The sequence below is a fragment of the Nuphar pumila genome, chromosome 9 (assembly GCF_984573655.1).
Source record: "Nuphar pumila chromosome 9, dmNupPumi1.hap1.1, whole genome shotgun sequence".
Lineage (NCBI taxonomy): Eukaryota > Viridiplantae > Streptophyta > Magnoliopsida > Nymphaeales > Nymphaeaceae > Nuphar > Nuphar pumila.
Window position 1 is genome coordinate 110,505,429 of NC_143257.1, and position 17,439 is coordinate 110,522,867.

Here is a 17,439-nt window from a genome sequence, read left to right on the forward strand (position 1 = left end):
GATAAAGTTCATATGTTAGAGTGTGTGGACATCAGAACATTCACATTATTAATGATGTTCGTATATTAGAGTTAACCTCTCAACTGATGAAGTTCGCATAGTTATGGATTCAAGGATAATGTGGTACAATTTGTTGGATTGTAGAATCTAAGATGTTATCTGTATAATTACACTGAACATCAATAGCACTAGTTTGCTAACATACCTACACATTTTCTGCAAACATCATCTAATCATGTACAACATTAATTGTTTGAGAAAGTTAAACATTTAAAGTATGACATCTATATCCCTAATTGTTTGGGACAACTGCATGCCCTCTGCGGGCATATTACAAACATTCGTATTGTCAATTGTTTGGGAGAGTTGGATGTTTGTGGCATGATTTTTCTTAATAGATACATTACAAATTGCTTGAGATAAATATATATTCTTCACACGAATCTCATTATCGTTTGAAGTACTACTTCTTTAGTGGCAATTTTGTTTATCAATACTTCTTGAAAATCACTTTCAACTGCTTATTGTCTAACTTTGTCATGTAGTATAATAAAAACAATTAAGTAACCATCAATACTACATAACATAGAATCTACATCATCATCCAAAATGAGTAATTAATTTTTTTTTTTAGCTTTCTATGTCTACAAAATAACTATCCCAAAAGATCAAATGTTCTTTAACATATCTAGTTTTACCAGACATCAAAGCTATAAATTCTTTAAAGCTATTATTTTTTTGACACTATTATAAATCATCAATGATACAGTGATGTACTTTAACCTTCTCTGAAGCCATCATAAATTGTCTACACCAACCACACAACATATCATGCATCAAAGAAAAGTAACAAAAGCCCATCCATATATTATCCATACATTTAATCAACACAACTGTCTACACCAACTACGATTGTTGATACTGAAAACCAATTAGTTCAACCCTAACCCCATTACCTCAATTGAATGCTCATGTACAATCAACCCTAACCATATTACCCCAACACAAACCAACCATAACAAATATTAAATAAAATATAATTTATCTAAGGTGGCAACAACCAAATACAAATGCTATAAGGCCAACAAATATTTATATATAACTTAAAACCTTAAGAATGCAAGATAACACATGAAACTCACTTTTCATCTTAATTTTTAGTGGCCAAAAGACGAAAAATATTGACCAAAAAATTATCGCAACCTCGCTAGAATGCTAGAAGATGAAATGTTCGGGAATCGCCGCAAGGATGAAAGAAAAATGGTTAAGCTTCTAAAGACAAACAAAAAACAAAAGAAGAACCGCCAAAACAGAATAAATTTATATGAATTAAAAAGCATGCAAAGGTAAGTTCATTCACAAAATAACCTTAAGACATTCGCATTTTAAAATATAATGGCATTGCATTAACAGGAGTTTCACGTACAGTATTTGTAAAAGTCACATCATACATTTGTGAGTATCCTGACTTTATGCAATTTTTAGTTAAAGGAGGTTTACATGGTATCAATGCAAAGGTCGGGAGCTCCACAATGTATGACGCGAACATGTCAAGCTCGAATGAGAAAACATGTGAAGATAAGGATGTTCGCAACATACATTTGATGATATTCCAACTTTATGTGAGTTTTTAGTTAAAGAAGGTTCACATGTTGTCCGTGTGAAGGTCAAGACGTCCGCAAATGTATGACACAAATTTGTTGAGCTCAAACTTATAAATTCTAAAAGGTTTGCATCAGGCTTGCTAATATCATATTTGCATATTTCATATATGAATCTTCTATAATGGGATTCAAGTTGGCCATATTCACATTTTTTTTATGTAAATTTTATCAGGTCCATAAATTTTTTATGTGAATTTCTGTGTTCTTAAGATATTGCAACCTTCGAATGGCATACATATCCATCGCGCTTTCACTTGTGTGGAAGATAAAAATGCCTTAAAAAGGTCAGAAATTGGCAATTTTGGGCAAAAGAAGGATTTCAGCAAATTAGTAGGCAGTTTTTTAAATGCGCCATTTTTGAAAGACAATACGGTCATTTTGGAAATATTAAAATATCGATGAGAGAGAGAGAGGGATAATTATTTACAACTCTTTCCTAATAGTTATATACTGATGTAGGATTCCTTATTAACCATTTCTTTACTTTTCAAAAAGAATGACATACAGTGGCATCGAGATGCAATTGAAGCATAAGGAAAAACGTTCCTCGTTTTTCTAGAAGGGTGTGTTTGGGTACTTTGGAGGTAAATTATCGTGAAAAGTTGAATTCTCAATCCAAAGAAATTCTCAATTCCCTAGTTGCCTGTTTGAGATCTGGGATGGGCGTTTATAGAGTTTATGCATTTGAGGAAGTGGCAGCTGAGCTGCAAAGCAGCTGCTTTGCCAGCTACCATCTCTAGGAGGTGGTAGCTGCCAAATCCATCCTTCAGTGTAAATACAAAGGAGAAACGGCCTCACTTCCCATCCCAAATGCATAAACGCCCATCCCAGCATCGAGATTCCAAACAGGACCACCACGGGCATTTGACCAAGATTTTGCCTCAAAAACATCAAATGCATAACCGCCCATCCCAGCACCGAGATTCCAAACAGGCCCTAGATTCCCATTATTTGGGTAACTCATGCTCAATGATTTCTTTTCAGAAAACTCGTATTATTGTTTGGTCTTATCATTGAATTCATATGAGAATTCTCATTCTTCCATTTGAATATGATTGAGAGTTCCACTGGATCAAAATGTTATGGTTCCAAATCTAATGGGACACGGCTCATATTGTTTATATCCAAACAGTATTCTTGACTTTCTTTGTGCAGCACCTTTTTTACCATGTCCTCAGATTGGTGCGTGTGTGCTTAGTAGGTATTCCAACATGGGGTAGGCTGCAAGCTGAGGAACCTCTCTCTTCCTCGTCGTGGAGAAACCAAGAATTTTCTGGTGCTTAGCAGTATCGTTAGCACATGCAAGATAATGCCCATTGCACCATTTCATTTTGGTCCTTATCTATATTGTCAGCACACGTAGCACAACACCCATTGGACCATCAGCATGTGGCACAACGATCACTAGGTCTACCATAAGAACCATCGTGTGTCAACCATCACTATCATCACAATCGTAGATATTTGGTCTATCTTATCAGATTCAGAACAATACAGAAAGCTCTGATTTTGAGCAAGTTACAAGAAAAACAAAAATATAATCGGAAGAAATAGTATAGAACATTATTTCCATTAGATGGAATTCCACCAAATTGCACAAAAACACACTGAAACGGTATGTGAATGTAGTGTAGAATTTACAGAGATCTTTTGTGGTAGATGTGAGCCCTACGAATCTTGGTTATTCGTCATGACAAAGTTGTTGCAAAGGCTCAAGCACTGTTGTGAGCTGAGCAAATGAAAGTAGCATATTTGGGTCACTGCATTGAAGTGAAAGGGATCAACAAAAGCATAAGCCAACCAAAAAAAAAACAGAATCATCCTCACCTGGTAAAAACAGGACAAATCAAGAAAAAACGAGAAACATCAAAACCTAGAAGAAACAGAAACAACTGGTCAAAAAATGTAGCACTAAACCATCATGAGGTTAAAAACAGGACAAATCAAGAAAAAATAAGAAACATCAAAACATAGGAGAAACAGAAACTGGTCAATAAAATCTAGCACTAAATCATGAGGTTTACCTGTTGTATCTTGCACTTTGGACGCACTGTTGATGCATTATATCCTCTTCTCAATAGTGTGAATTCAGGTTTCAAGTAGCAGGCCACCATAGAGAACCCCACTTTTAAGCTCATACTCATCATTCAGGAGTAGGACACTAAGAAAGGGCAAAGATGTGTTGTCTGTACACAAATATCACAGTTTTGTTAAAATGTATCATTCAACATTTGTAATATTATATATATTTTATATATATAAAATATAATACATATTCATATATGGTATATATGCATATGTATTATCCTAATTATATATATAAAATATATATTTCTCTATTTATAGGCATAGGGGTAGTTTAGACATTTTACAGTTTTACGCATATTCCATTTGGAATATGATTGTAATTTTACTTTTAATTTTCCTTTTTTATTTTTCTCTTTTTTGTGGTTTGCGCCACCTAGGGAGGCTCCCCAAAGAGTCGTTGGGGAGCCCCCAACGGTCACAAATGTGACCGTTGGGGGCTCCCAACAACTCCTTTGGGAGCCCCCTAGGTGGCTCCTCTCTTGTGTTATAAATAGGGGTCTCCCCCTTGTAATTCCTTCACTCCTTGGAGGAGCTTATACTCCATTGTATAGAGTTTTTACCCTCTTTTTCCTATTTCTTCAATAATATTCAACTTATGACTTTAAGTCATATTTATCCCTTTTATGGGTTTATGTATTAGCACTTGATGTGCTTGTGTTGTTCCCTTAAGTGGGTATATTCGCACTTAATGTGCATGTGTATGGGTTCATTATCGAACCTAAAATATTCAAAGTCACTTTCTAACATGGTATCAGAGCAAGGTTGAGATCGAGTTGCTCTTTGGTGCATCGGGAAGCGTGGTATTCAAGAAAGTTTTAAAGAAAAATGGTGAAGTATTCATTTCTCTCTCTTTTCTAAAAGTTATTCGGTATGCATTCTATTTCTTTAAGTATTGTATAAAGAATTTAATATGTTCCTTTTTTTATGTGTACTCTTTGTCATTATGTCTTTTTATAAAAAATTGAGTTACTTGATACTCTATTGAATATTTTTCATATACATACTTTTTCGTATGTTTTTCTTTGAAATTTTTTAAAATGATAACTTGTTTGGCGAAAAATTAGATATATGATTGCTCAAAACTTAATGGGTCGGTAAAGATTTATGACCATTGGAGCCTTGAATTTATATTTTAAACCTATCTTTGTTTATAAGAATACCTTTTATATGTGGTAAGTCTTTAAAGAAAGGTATGTTAAGATTAAAATGTTTGTGAGATGTAGTTTTTCGAAAAATGCTTGGCATATATGAAAAATTTCTTAATAAGTTTTGATTCACTTACCTAATGTGTCCTTTTTTATATGAGCAACATTTAATTAAGAAAGTTTTTTTTTTATATATATAATTCTGGTTGAATTAAGTCATGTTTTTTTATAAAACTTAAGAGCTTTTTGAATTTTTCCTCAATAAATGTTTAATTTTATAGATTTATGCCATAGTACAATCTTACTTTATCATAAGGTTTTTTTAACAAATCTATTATTCTTCTTTGTTGAGATTTCTCTCACTTTAGTGGAGTTTCCCCCTTCTTTGGGAATTTTGTGTGTTTTGAGCTCTCTTTAAGGAGCCTTTTTGGTCCTTATAATCTTCTTGTGAGTACATGCTCTTTTATGAAGATTTCATGGTTGTTGTGAGAAGATTGTTTGTGAGTATCTTTTCCCTTGCATAATATCCTTCAAATATTCATTAATACTTGTAACCCTTTGTGGATCTTTTGAGATTGGTTGTGAGCATCATTTTTTAAGTTACAATAGTGGATTTCATAAGATTTTCAAACTTCACCATCTTTATGAATGCCTATATTGGCCTAAGTTTGTTATTTGCTCATTCAAGATTATTGTCATTTAAAAATCTTGCATTGCATAAAAGTGCATCTATTATCATTTGGTATGCATTTAGTTGCGCTTTATATCTATCATGGTTGAGGCTTGTTTCTGACTTTTTGATTATTCCAAATCGGTTCTTACGCATGATGTTGCTTAATATTTCATAATTGTGTTAGTTGCATAATAAGTCTTTTTTGTATAAATGACTTCTTTTGAAAATTAAGCATAATTCGTGTTTATGCAAAATTGTTGTTATAAAACATATTATTGTGATTGATTATATTGGACCTTTGATTCAATTTTTAATCGGTCCTCTTTTCTTTGAAAAATAATTTCTAAAGTGTTTATTGCCTTTTTGTGGCATTTATATTTGTCCATCACATGTTTTTTTTAATGCATCATTGTTTTGGCCTTTTTTTTTATATTAGAGATGTTTGTTGAGGTGAGTTAAGGGCACCTTGTGTTATGTCATTTTAGATTGTCCAAATTGTCATATTATAGATGGTGGTTGAGGTGAGTTATGGGCACCTTGGGACTCTAGAATGATTTGGTATATGATCTCTAATTATGAGTGTGTCACTCGTTGTTATGTCATTTTAGATTGTCCACTTACCATATTATAGATGGTGGTTGAGGTGAGTTATGGGCACCTTGGGACTCTAGAATGATTTGGTATATGAGTGTGTCACTAGTTTAATGTTGGCCATTGATCTTATGGATGCTCTTATTTATATATAAATGTGATGGATATATGATGTTTGAAACCTTAAAATGTTTTAAGGTATATTAAAATCAAGGTTTTAGGGATTATTGCCCAACCTTTTATTGTTTATGAAAATTATGAGTGCAGTTGCACATTTGTGATTTCGTGCTTTTGTGCACAAATGTTCCATATGTTCTTGGTGTGCGTATGTTCACACATTTATTTTCAAGAATATTGTTCTATCGGTTGTTGTATCTTGTTGAAGATACTTTTACATAGTTTATTCCAAAATGTTATTTTTATGGGTATTCTTTTTGAAGAATATTGTTCTATTGATTCAAGGTTTGATTTATATATATGTTTGTCATTACTAGTTTTATTACCTCAAAAGTCTTCTCCTTTTATAACTCTTATCTAAGTGTCATCATATGTAGACAAGAATTTTATTACACCTTCGTGTGTTGGTAGCCCTTTGTTGGCTTTTGCTCTCTTGGTCTAGTAGCTGAACACACTTGTCTTTAGTGTTATTTTATGTAGACAAGGCACGTTGATTCACACCATGGTGTGTGATTTTAATCCATGTTGGCGTTTGTGTCCTTGTTCTAGTCGCTGAGATGTATGCCCATGGTTGGCTTATTTCACTCATTTCAAGTGCCATCTTATGTAGACAAGAGATGTATTGTGTTTTAGCCCATGGTTGGTTTGTTACTCTTGTTCTAGTAGCTGAACATACTTGGTTTTGAGTGTATTTTTACGTAAACAAGAGATGCTTTTGGTCCATGTTGGCGTGTATTCTCTTGTTCTTGTCGTAGATGCACTCATTTCAAGTATTATTATATGTAGACAAGAGGTTCTTTTGCACACCTTTGTGTGTGTCTTTGGCCTTTAATGGCATTATATTTATATTCTTGATCTAGTAGCTTATACACTTGATTTATGGGTTTTGGAGGACTAATGAGGTAGTTGTTTGTAATGGATGAACTATTGTTGAAATTTGCAAAATTTCATTCATGACTTGTGTTTTAAGATATTAAGTGAATCATATTTTTGATATGCATATTTTAAAATCAAGTTGATTTTTTGGCATTTAATCTATATATTAAGTGCTTATGGTTTTTTTGCCACTTTTGTATGCAAAATGTGTTTTTTGTCAATTGAGTGAGATTTTCCTAAATGGGTAAGATTCTTTACTCAAATAACACTCTTCGTTTTGCCTCGTAAATGGATTTAAAACCTTGTGAACTCTTGTGTTTATTTTGTCTAAAGTATGCTTGGAGACTTCGTTTCTCTTGTTTGTCACTTCATTACATGTTTAAAGCATGTTTAAAGCATGTTTAAAGCATGTTCATTAATGATTTTATTTAAGTATTAATTCATTTCATGATAGTATATGCATATGCTCATTATGGCCTTTTAAGGCCCTCTTTCATTAAAGCATATGTAGCTTATGCCTTTTCGTAGGCTTATTGTGGTGTCCCTTAGTGGACCATTTTGTTATTTCCCATTATGGGGTTGTGATTGTCCAATGATGGACCTTATAAATGCATAATGCATTCATGCATTCTTGTAATTCGTTTTCGCTCACTCTTTAACATGATATTTGATTTTTGAAACTTTGGTTTTCTAAATTTTCTTTTTATGCTAAAGTAATTATCCTATTATGCATAAAGTTTGCACCTTGTTAGGAATATTCCTTTTTGAGTAAAGTGTAAATATTTTTTACTTGTTCTTTGTTGTTGTTCCTCAGGATCTTGAAGATAAGAGGAAAAGAAGTACCTTGGATAGATCATAAAAGGTGCTCATCGTTAAAGACGTTGGAGGAAGACATTTGCAATGGCATTCGTACTGAAGGCTCTTGAAGCCTTGAGATTCTTCCTCTTGCTTTCTTCAATCTTTTCGTTCCCCCACGCAAAGCTTGAGGGGGGGTGTTAAAATGTATCATTCAACATTTGTAATATTATATATATTTTATATATATAAAAGATAATACATATTCATATATGGTATATATGCATATGTATTATCCTAATTATATATATATATATATATAATATATATTTCTCTATTTATAGGCATAGGGGTAGTTTAGACATTTCACAGTTTTACGCATATTCCATTTGGAATATGATTGTAATTTTACTTTTAATTTTCCTTTTTTATTTTTATTTTTTTTGTGGTTTGAGCCACCTAGGGAGGCTCCCCAAAGAGTCGTTGAGGAGCCCCCAACGGTCACAAATGTGACCGTTGGGGGCTCCCATCGACTCCTTTGGGAGCCCCCTAGGTGGCTCCTCTCTTGTGTTATAAATAGGGGTCTCCCCCTTGTAATTCCTTCACTCCTTGGAGGAGCTTATACTCCATTGTATAGAGTTTTTACCCTCTTTTTCCTATTTCTTCAATAATATTCAACTTATGACTTTAAGTCATATTTATCCCTTTTATGGGTTTATGTATTAGCACTTGATGTGCTTGTGTTGTTCCCTTAAGTGGGTATATTCGCACTTAATGTGCATGTGTATGGGTTCATTATCGAACCTAAAATATTCAAAGTCACTTTCTAACAAGTTTCACTTCATACCTGTAATGAAAATCATATTTCTGCTCAGCCTTGGCAGTATCTCTTGAACAATGTCTGTAATTTTCAATGCTTGATAAATGACAATTATAGGGCACATCGCAAAGCAATTTTAGTAACTATAGAAAGAGTTCATTCAACATGTACGTTTTAAAACTCACACACACACACACACAATCCCAGCCAAATGAACCATTTGGCTGGTGTTGGATGCTACTCGACTCTGGCTGATACACAACCAGCCAAAACAATACAAAGTGGCTCTGCACCTCTTCCAATCAAAACTGCACTAGTGTAGAACTCTAACATCTTCCAAACTTTCCAAATAAGCTATGCATGCCAGGGACAGAGTGACAACCACGTATCTTAAATACTGGCATCTGTCTTACAGCCAATTCATTAGATAAAAAGCTTTAAGGATGAGGATTCATGGATTAAACATTGATTGACCCCTCAGGACTCTAACCAAGCCCTAGCATTTGCATATAAACTACATTTGCAATAGTAGGAACTATGCAAACACCTCTTGTAAAAATGCAATAGCTATTTCCTACTATAACTAGCAAATCTGCAAATCTAGAAATTTCTGGTTTCGCTGCATCATTTATTTTGTTCAAGCTGAAACAAGTTGAAATGCAGGCAGCAAGTATGAAAGAAAAATTTAGGAAAGAGCAATCCTCCTAATCACAAGAAGCATCACTACAATATAACAATTCTCACCTCTTCCGCCATGATTAGGTCATCTATTTTATAGTAGTTGCCAGAGCCCATAGACGCACATAGGTTATGGCTTTATACAGTAATCCCTTTCTATTTACTGCTGAAATATTTGCTAAATTAGACAAACTCCCTTGGACTTGCACAAGTTCAAAAAGTGGCTCAAACAAGTTTAAAAAGGTTAATTAACTTAATTTTCATAACCTATCATCAATAAAGTCCCCAATTAATTTAAATTGAGTTGAAAGTACTGAAGCTTGATAAAAAGAAACCGAAGAAAACAGTGTGACATCAGGTTAAACCACATGCACAAAATAAATGTGAAGTTCACACACACAATTTTGATATTGGTGTTAAGGTAGAATATAGATTTTAGCAAATCAGGTTGGTACCATCACCTAACCATGGCAATATCCCAGTTTTAGGTGGTTGAGGATGCATTGTCTAAACAATCCCTAAGTACTACTAGTAGTAATTGAAGGAACAAAAGGATATGATAAATGTTCTCATATAATAAATGACCTTACAGAGTAACTTTGCAACCCAATTCATAGAAGGGTATTGGCTTCTCAGATCCACACATGCAGGATTAGATTGGATTTCCTTTTTTGCCGTGCCAATTTTACAAAATATGAACAGCTTAGACAGAAAGCATCATAAAAGACATAATAACATCTATTACTCTCTTTTTTCTGTTACAAAATATAAACAGTTCTAGACAGAAAGAATCATAAAAAACATGATAACCTCCACTACTATTTTTTTTAGGAAATATTTTTATTGCATTATCATTTTCAGCTAACTGCAAAAAATCATTTTTTTTCACCAACAGATCCACTTGTGGTAGAATAAAGCAAAGCAATTATCACAGTAATCCATATCTTACATTTGATTGAAAGCAGGAGGCACATTGAGGGTAACTTTTTTTTTCTAGTATAGTTCATGTGCAAGTGAAAATGGCAGATTAATCCTTGCACCTTGTTCAACCTAATCAATGTCAACAGAACTGAGAATAATTAACTTATAAATCATCTCATAGTGGTGAACACACACACAAGAAATAAGAGGTACATACAAGACAGTTTGAATTTAGTAATTGCTTCATGTAGCTTTCAAGATTCTATCCATGGAATACAGAGTTTACATTGTACCTACACCGTTATTGTCTGAACCAAATCTAGGCTCCAACTCCATATGCTCCCACCAAAAGACAACTGAAACGAGCTGAAAAGCAAGCAGCAAGCAGGAAAGAGTCATCCTTTGAATCACAAGAAGCATCACTATAGTATAAACATTTCTCACCTCTACCCCCTGATTGTGTCATATATTTCATAGTAATGTGCCATATACAGAAATAGGCAATGGCTTTATACCGTAATCCCTTTCTATTTACTGCAGAAATATCTGATAAATTAAACTAACTCCCTTGGACCTGCACAAGTTGAAAAAGTGACTCAAAAAAGTTTAAAAAGATTATTTCCCAAAAACCATCATCAGTAAAGTTTCCAATTAATTTAAATTGATTTGAAAGGACTGAAGCTTAATAAAAGAAACCAAAAAACACAGTGTGGGATCATGTTCAATCACATGCACAAAATAAATGTAATGTGCAGGCTGATTGGAAGACACGTTCTGGTGGACCCCAAAGAATATGCCACAAACTGGTTTAGAATTGAGTGGATATGGATCCAGAACGGCTTCTTGGGGTCGGATCTGGGACAGTTCGTAACATTGTGCCAACCTCAAGAGTGGATAAAGGAATAGGATTGGCATTAGACGGCAAGCAGCACTAGAATTATTTGCACAACCTATGAAATAAGTCATGTGAAGGCATACCTAACAATAGGATGTTTTCATGTTAGCAACAAATTATAATGAAAAGTAGAATAACACGAAAGGAAGAGTATGACAGCGGGAATAATAAAAATAAGGAGAACGAATACTATCTTGATAAAAGAAGAAACATGAAAAGACTAATGCCACATGAGACAGATTTAAGTGACTCTTAACACATACAAAAGGATAATTTTACAAATGGTGTAGATATTTGATAGTTGCACTACGGATTTTGATTGCTCCAACTTAGACAGAGCCATTGAAATTCATAAAGCAACTAATAAGATTATTAGGTTTAATATTATCTTAGGCAAATGTCTAACTTTTTTCATGTTTATGTACCTCAGGTAGGATTAAGTAGAAAAGTTGGAAAAAAAATTAGCACAGCTAATGAAAGAAAAGTATGACATTCATATAAGTGGAACCGTATTCATAGATGAAGACTTAAATGACCATGCGAGAAAGGTGATTAAGTGAACTTCGAAAGAGCATACTGAGAATAAGGATATATATATATATATATATATATATATATATATATATATATATATATATATATATATATATATATATATATATATATATATAAAGGAAAACAGTTCTTGACTTTGCATTGGCGTTACTGTAACCTTAAAGAAAAAAGGTAACAGTCTATAAGGTTCAAGAGAAGATACTGACCATTCTTTAAATAACTTCCAGAATTCAAGTTCAAGATACTGCACCCTTTTGATTTTTTCACTCCCTTGTCATTCATAATGTCTCTCATAATTTTTACATCCACCCACCTATTTACAGACGCATAAATGTTGGAAAGAGCAACATATGTTGCACCATCATTTGGTTCAATATTCAGAAGAGTTCTTCCCACAATTTCTCCCAGGGAAAAGGTGCTATGAGCCCTACATGCCCCCAGCAGGGCACCCCATAGTACAGCATCTGGTTTAACTGGCATATCTTTAACCAGCCGATAGGCATCTTTGACAAAGCCAGCCCTTCCCAGGAGATCAACCATGCACGTATAATGCACAATCTTTGGCTCAACGTTATAAACTGATGTCATTCTCTCAAAATACCAACATCCCTCCTTTACCATGCCTGCTCGGCTGAATGCACTAAGAAGGCCTACAAAAGTTACTTCATCAGCCTCCGCCAAGGAAGACTGCATCCTCTCAAAAAGATCAAGTGCCATTTTGCCACAGCCATGTATGGCCAGCCCAATCAACAAGGTATTCCATGAAATAATATTTCTATCAGGCATGGAATCAAAAAGCAATATTGACATCCCCATGCACCCACATTTTGCATACATATCAACCAGAGCATTACCAAGGCTGACAATCAACTCAATTCTGCTTCTGTAAATAAATCCATGAACTTGCTTACCAGACTCCAAATTTCGCAATTTGGCAATTGCTGAGATGAGGCTAACCAGTGTGACCTGATCAGGCCTCTCGTTCAAGAGGATCATATCCACAAACAGGCTCAACGCTTGCTGGTAACGGCCACAATGAATGCATGCTGCAATGAAAGTATTCCATGTAGCTACATTTTTATATGGCGTCTGGTTGAACATCCAATAAGAGAGATCGAATTGACCACATCCAGCATAACCACCAATCATGGCATTCCAAGAGACAATGTTCCTATCAGTCATCCTATCAAAAATGGTGCGTGCAACATCTATGGAACAGCACTTTGCAAACATATCAACTAACGCTGTACCTACAAATACATCACCTTCCAGTCCAAATTTCTGAACAATTCCATGCACCCAATTGGCAATTCTGACATCTGCCAACTGTGCGCATGCCACAATTAGAGTAACCAAAGCAACCCCATCTAGCTCCAAATCAGCAACCTTCATCTCATAAAACATACTCACAGCAACACCCGGTTGATTATCTTGTGACCAACACTCCATCATTGTAGTCCAAGCAACCACATTTCTCTCAGGCATTTCATCAAACGTTTGGCGCCCAGCACCGAAATCACCACAATCAACATATCAATGCATCAATGAAGTCCATGAAGCAACATCTTTTAAAACCATGGCATCAAAAACTTGCCTAACCGTGTTCATGTCACAAAACTCAGCGTACATATGAATCAAACGGTTTTGTATATATACATTACAATCATACCCAAACTTCACCACAAGTGAAACTCCCTCCCTTCTTGACGTAAAAGAAGTTGGGCACATACTTTTATAACTAAAGGAAGCGTATACCTATCAGGACTAACACCTCCATACATTAATTCCTTATAGAACTCAATAGCTAGCCACGGTGAAGGGCTAGAAACGTAGCCCCTCATCATTGTGTTGCACATAAGCATATCGGGAGGATGAATTCGGTTAAATATTGAGAAGCCATGATCAAGATTACCAAGCCTGGCGCATAGGCTCATGATGTTACTTACACAGAGGTGCTCATGAATAAGACCGGTGATGATCGTTCGTGCATGAACTTGCTTTAGTTCCTCGAGGTTTTGGCACTGGCCTAGAAGAGAGAGGAGTGGCTGGTTGATTGGCCCATGTGGTGGGGAATCCACGTTGGGATCAAGGGTTGGAGAGACACGAAAGGAGAAGAGACGCCATGTTATCGACAAGCAAGAGGACAGGCGCTGTTCCAAGTGCAAGGCAAGCATTTGTCACAGTCACAGTTAAGAGGCAAGAGTAACAGCATTGGATAGACACCAACCAGCCGGCTATCTCAACAACACATGATTGTGATTTGTGAGAGAATTCGACACGTTTGCTTCTGAACGTTCTTTTGCATTACGAAGGAAACCAGATCAAATTACTTAGACGGCCCCACAAAATTTCTTATATCAACTTTTTTATTTCACGGCTAGGTCTCTGCGCCTGCGGCGGTTTCTTCGAGTATAAAAAAAAAGAGAGAGAGAGAAACCACCACAGAGGAGGGTGTAAACTCGGGGCACCCGCAGTACTCGAGCCAAGGGGGGCCACCAGCTTCGGCTTATGCAAGGAGCATAATATGCCCATGGGATTCGAACCCCAACTGCTCATCTGACAGCCCAAGCATGTTCCAACCGCGCTAACCCCTCAGGTCTTTTCACTTTCTAGATAAATCACATCAATGGCTGAAGTAGTTATTCCAAACCTAAGAGAGGAGGATGTAAACTCGGGGCACCCACACTCCTGGACCCAAGGGAGCCACCAGCTTCGGCTTATGCAAGGAGGATTTTTGGTGGTTATTTCAAACCTAACAGACTATTTGGTGGTTTTGCCAAGCAAGGTAAGTACCAGTGTGTGTCTGAAAGTGAACCAGGTTTTCGAGATCATTTGTAACCTCACAGAGCAAGGTTGAGCTGGTTTGAGAAACACTTTGTTGAGAAAAAAATTGTTGGACGATAGGTAGAGATAACATAAGAGAAATGTTGTTTCATTTCGTACCTTTTAAGCTTGTTTTAATTTTTTTATTTCTTTTGAAAGGTTTTTCTTTTGAGAATTCATGGGAGCAAATACAAGGAGTCCTACACCTCTTGTAAGTTCATGGATATGGTGGAGTTACCCCGGTAAGGCCTTAAGGTGGAGATACCCTTCTTAAGATTATCAATTTAAATGTAAGACTTCATACTCCAGTGACGAGAGTCACTTGTACTTTGGGCCGGTACCATCGAAGAAGTGTAGATCTTTCTGTGTATTTCTCAAACTCGGGATTCTTATGGCTAAACTCTTTGATGCATATAATGAGTTGTTTTTATGATATACAGTGAGATTCATGCATGTGTAATAGAATGGGTAGCATATGACAACTATAAATTATTGATCATATAAGGTCGCAGATTTTTTGTCTTTCTTCAAAAATTGAAACCTTCTTAATAAATTGATTCATGCACTTGAGATTCCTACACTTTAGACTTTTCTCTTCTTAGGTTGGTCTAAGATAGCGACACTCAGCTTCATTAGAATTTTTCTTATTTAATTCTGCCTTGGTTTCAAGCGACTAGATATAGGGACCTAAGATTAAGTCTCATGGCATTCATGTTAGGTCTGATGGTCTCCACTAAGGCTTGAACACTGAAGGACTACGGTTTGATAAAAATGCATTTAAGTACAGCTCTTGTCCCTAAAAAAGTTTACTGGGGTCTTTGTTTTTAGCTCGAAAGGATTTCATTCCTCACTTTTATCATCCTTTAACTTGAGGCCTAGTAATCATGGGTCTTATGACTTCTTGATCCAGAAGGGTGGTGTGAGTTTTGAAAAATGATTTTTAAAATAATATTTTTAAGGAAAACAAGTGTGAAAGCTAGACACCAAATCATAAAAATCAACTCACACTAGTGGTGAAGTTTAGGTCAATATCAGGGAACGGGAAATACTTCGTATTCAAGCACACAACTAACTACTCTTTATTGCCAAAAATAAAATCAATTAATTGAGTAAATAAGGGAGAAAGTGCTGCTCTTTGCAGAGGACTTTAAACAATAATTAAGCGGCCTTATTACAACCCCAAATTAATTGAAATAAAAGAAAACCTAAGCTAGAATAAAGGGAAAAAAATCTTCAATGATTCGAGTCTCTTTAGTCCCCTTCAGGTAATGTTTGTTTTCTTGAACTTTTGCTCTCTGAGGGCTCCCTAAAGGGCCTTTTGAGGGCACCTTTTCAGGACCTCAGAGGGCTCTTCGAGGGTACAAAATTAGGCTTCTCGCACGTCTGATCGCTTCCCTGCAAGAATCAAAAACACAAACGCAGCAAAAACTAATAGAACTAAAGCAAATTTACGTTTAACATCAAAGAAAGCAAGATATAGCCATTGTTCTAACAAACTACTATGCACTAAAAGATGAAATAGTGTAACTACTAACAAACATGAAACAAATTAAGGAACTAACGTATGACTAGATTAACTACTCCAATCAAGTATACAACTAATGTATCCAAATAAAAGGAGGAAGAATGAAACTGACTACCATCATGTAAAATCATCAAATGATTAACTGAATGAATAATATGAACTTAGGTTAATGAAAGTAAAACAAGAAAGCAATTGATTAATCTCTAAAAATGTAAATTCAAAATTAACTACAAGCTAACTGAACATGATATGAATTAAAGCACAGTGAGTATACTAAATCAAGAAAACAATATGAATCTAGACTTAATTAATAATCTAATGACTATACTTGAAATCAACGTCTAATGCTATCAACGACTGATGCTGAATTACTAAAGCAAATAACATCTAATGAAATCCTGGCTAATGCAATACTGAAACAAATACTTGCTAATGAAGTTGACGTCTATTGCTGAATGAAATAAGTAACTAAAGCAATCAACATGACATGATCAAATGAAATAACTAATTAAAACACTAACTAATACAAATAGCAACTAGAACAAATAACGTCTAACGAAATAAGTCACGGCCATGAAATCAATAAACAAAACAAATAGCAACTAATAGAGCAAATAACATCTAATGAAATACTATTAAAACCACTACTACGTAATTCTAATAAAAATATATGACAAAAAATAATTAAGACAAAACGTGATATGTAAAAACTGACTGATAAAATAAATTAAAACACAATAGTCAGAACTGACGTTGATCCACCAAGTAAACAAGAAGAAATAAATTCTGCAATGTAACAAAACAAAATCAAAGACTAATTTTAAATTAATATGATCTAACTAAAAAAAATCAGATGCTATGATATGTGATGAATATACAGGAAAACAAGAATGCATGCAATGATCCTACGAGCTACAAAGATGGGGGAGAAGAAGATGGTTTTTACCTGCTGCACCCAAACGAACTTCAGCTCTCTCTCTCTGGCAGAGAAGATGCGAGGAACCGACGTCGACGGGTTTTAGAAGACAGATTGAGAAGCATAAGAAGCAAGAAAGGAAGAAGGTAAGCAACCAGTCAACCGAAAAGGGGGAAGAAAGGAAGAAGGGGAGGCAGAGAAGAGAGAGAGAGAGAGAGGCGTAGGATACAGGGCTGGAAAAAATGATTTCTCATGTTGAACAATCCTATTTATACTAACAGAATTAGGTTAAAAATG

General features: G+C 35.1%; 1 protein-coding gene and 1 pseudogene across 1 annotated transcript; both read right to left on the reverse strand.

Annotated features, from left to right (window-relative positions):
- Positions 1–12,025: 12,025 nt before the first annotated feature.
- Positions 12,026–13,363, reverse strand: LOC149828858 (pentatricopeptide repeat-containing protein At2g13600 pseudogene; annotated as a pseudogene).
- Positions 13,364–13,554: 191 nt separating this feature from the next.
- On the reverse strand, positions 13,555–14,052 carry LOC149828859 (pentatricopeptide repeat-containing protein At1g31920-like). Its single transcript, XM_090017159.1, has one exon. The coding sequence runs from the start codon at positions 14,050–14,052 to the stop codon at positions 13,555–13,557; it is 498 nt and encodes a 165-aa protein (XP_089873285.1).
- Positions 14,053–17,439: the final 3,387 nt, after the last annotated feature.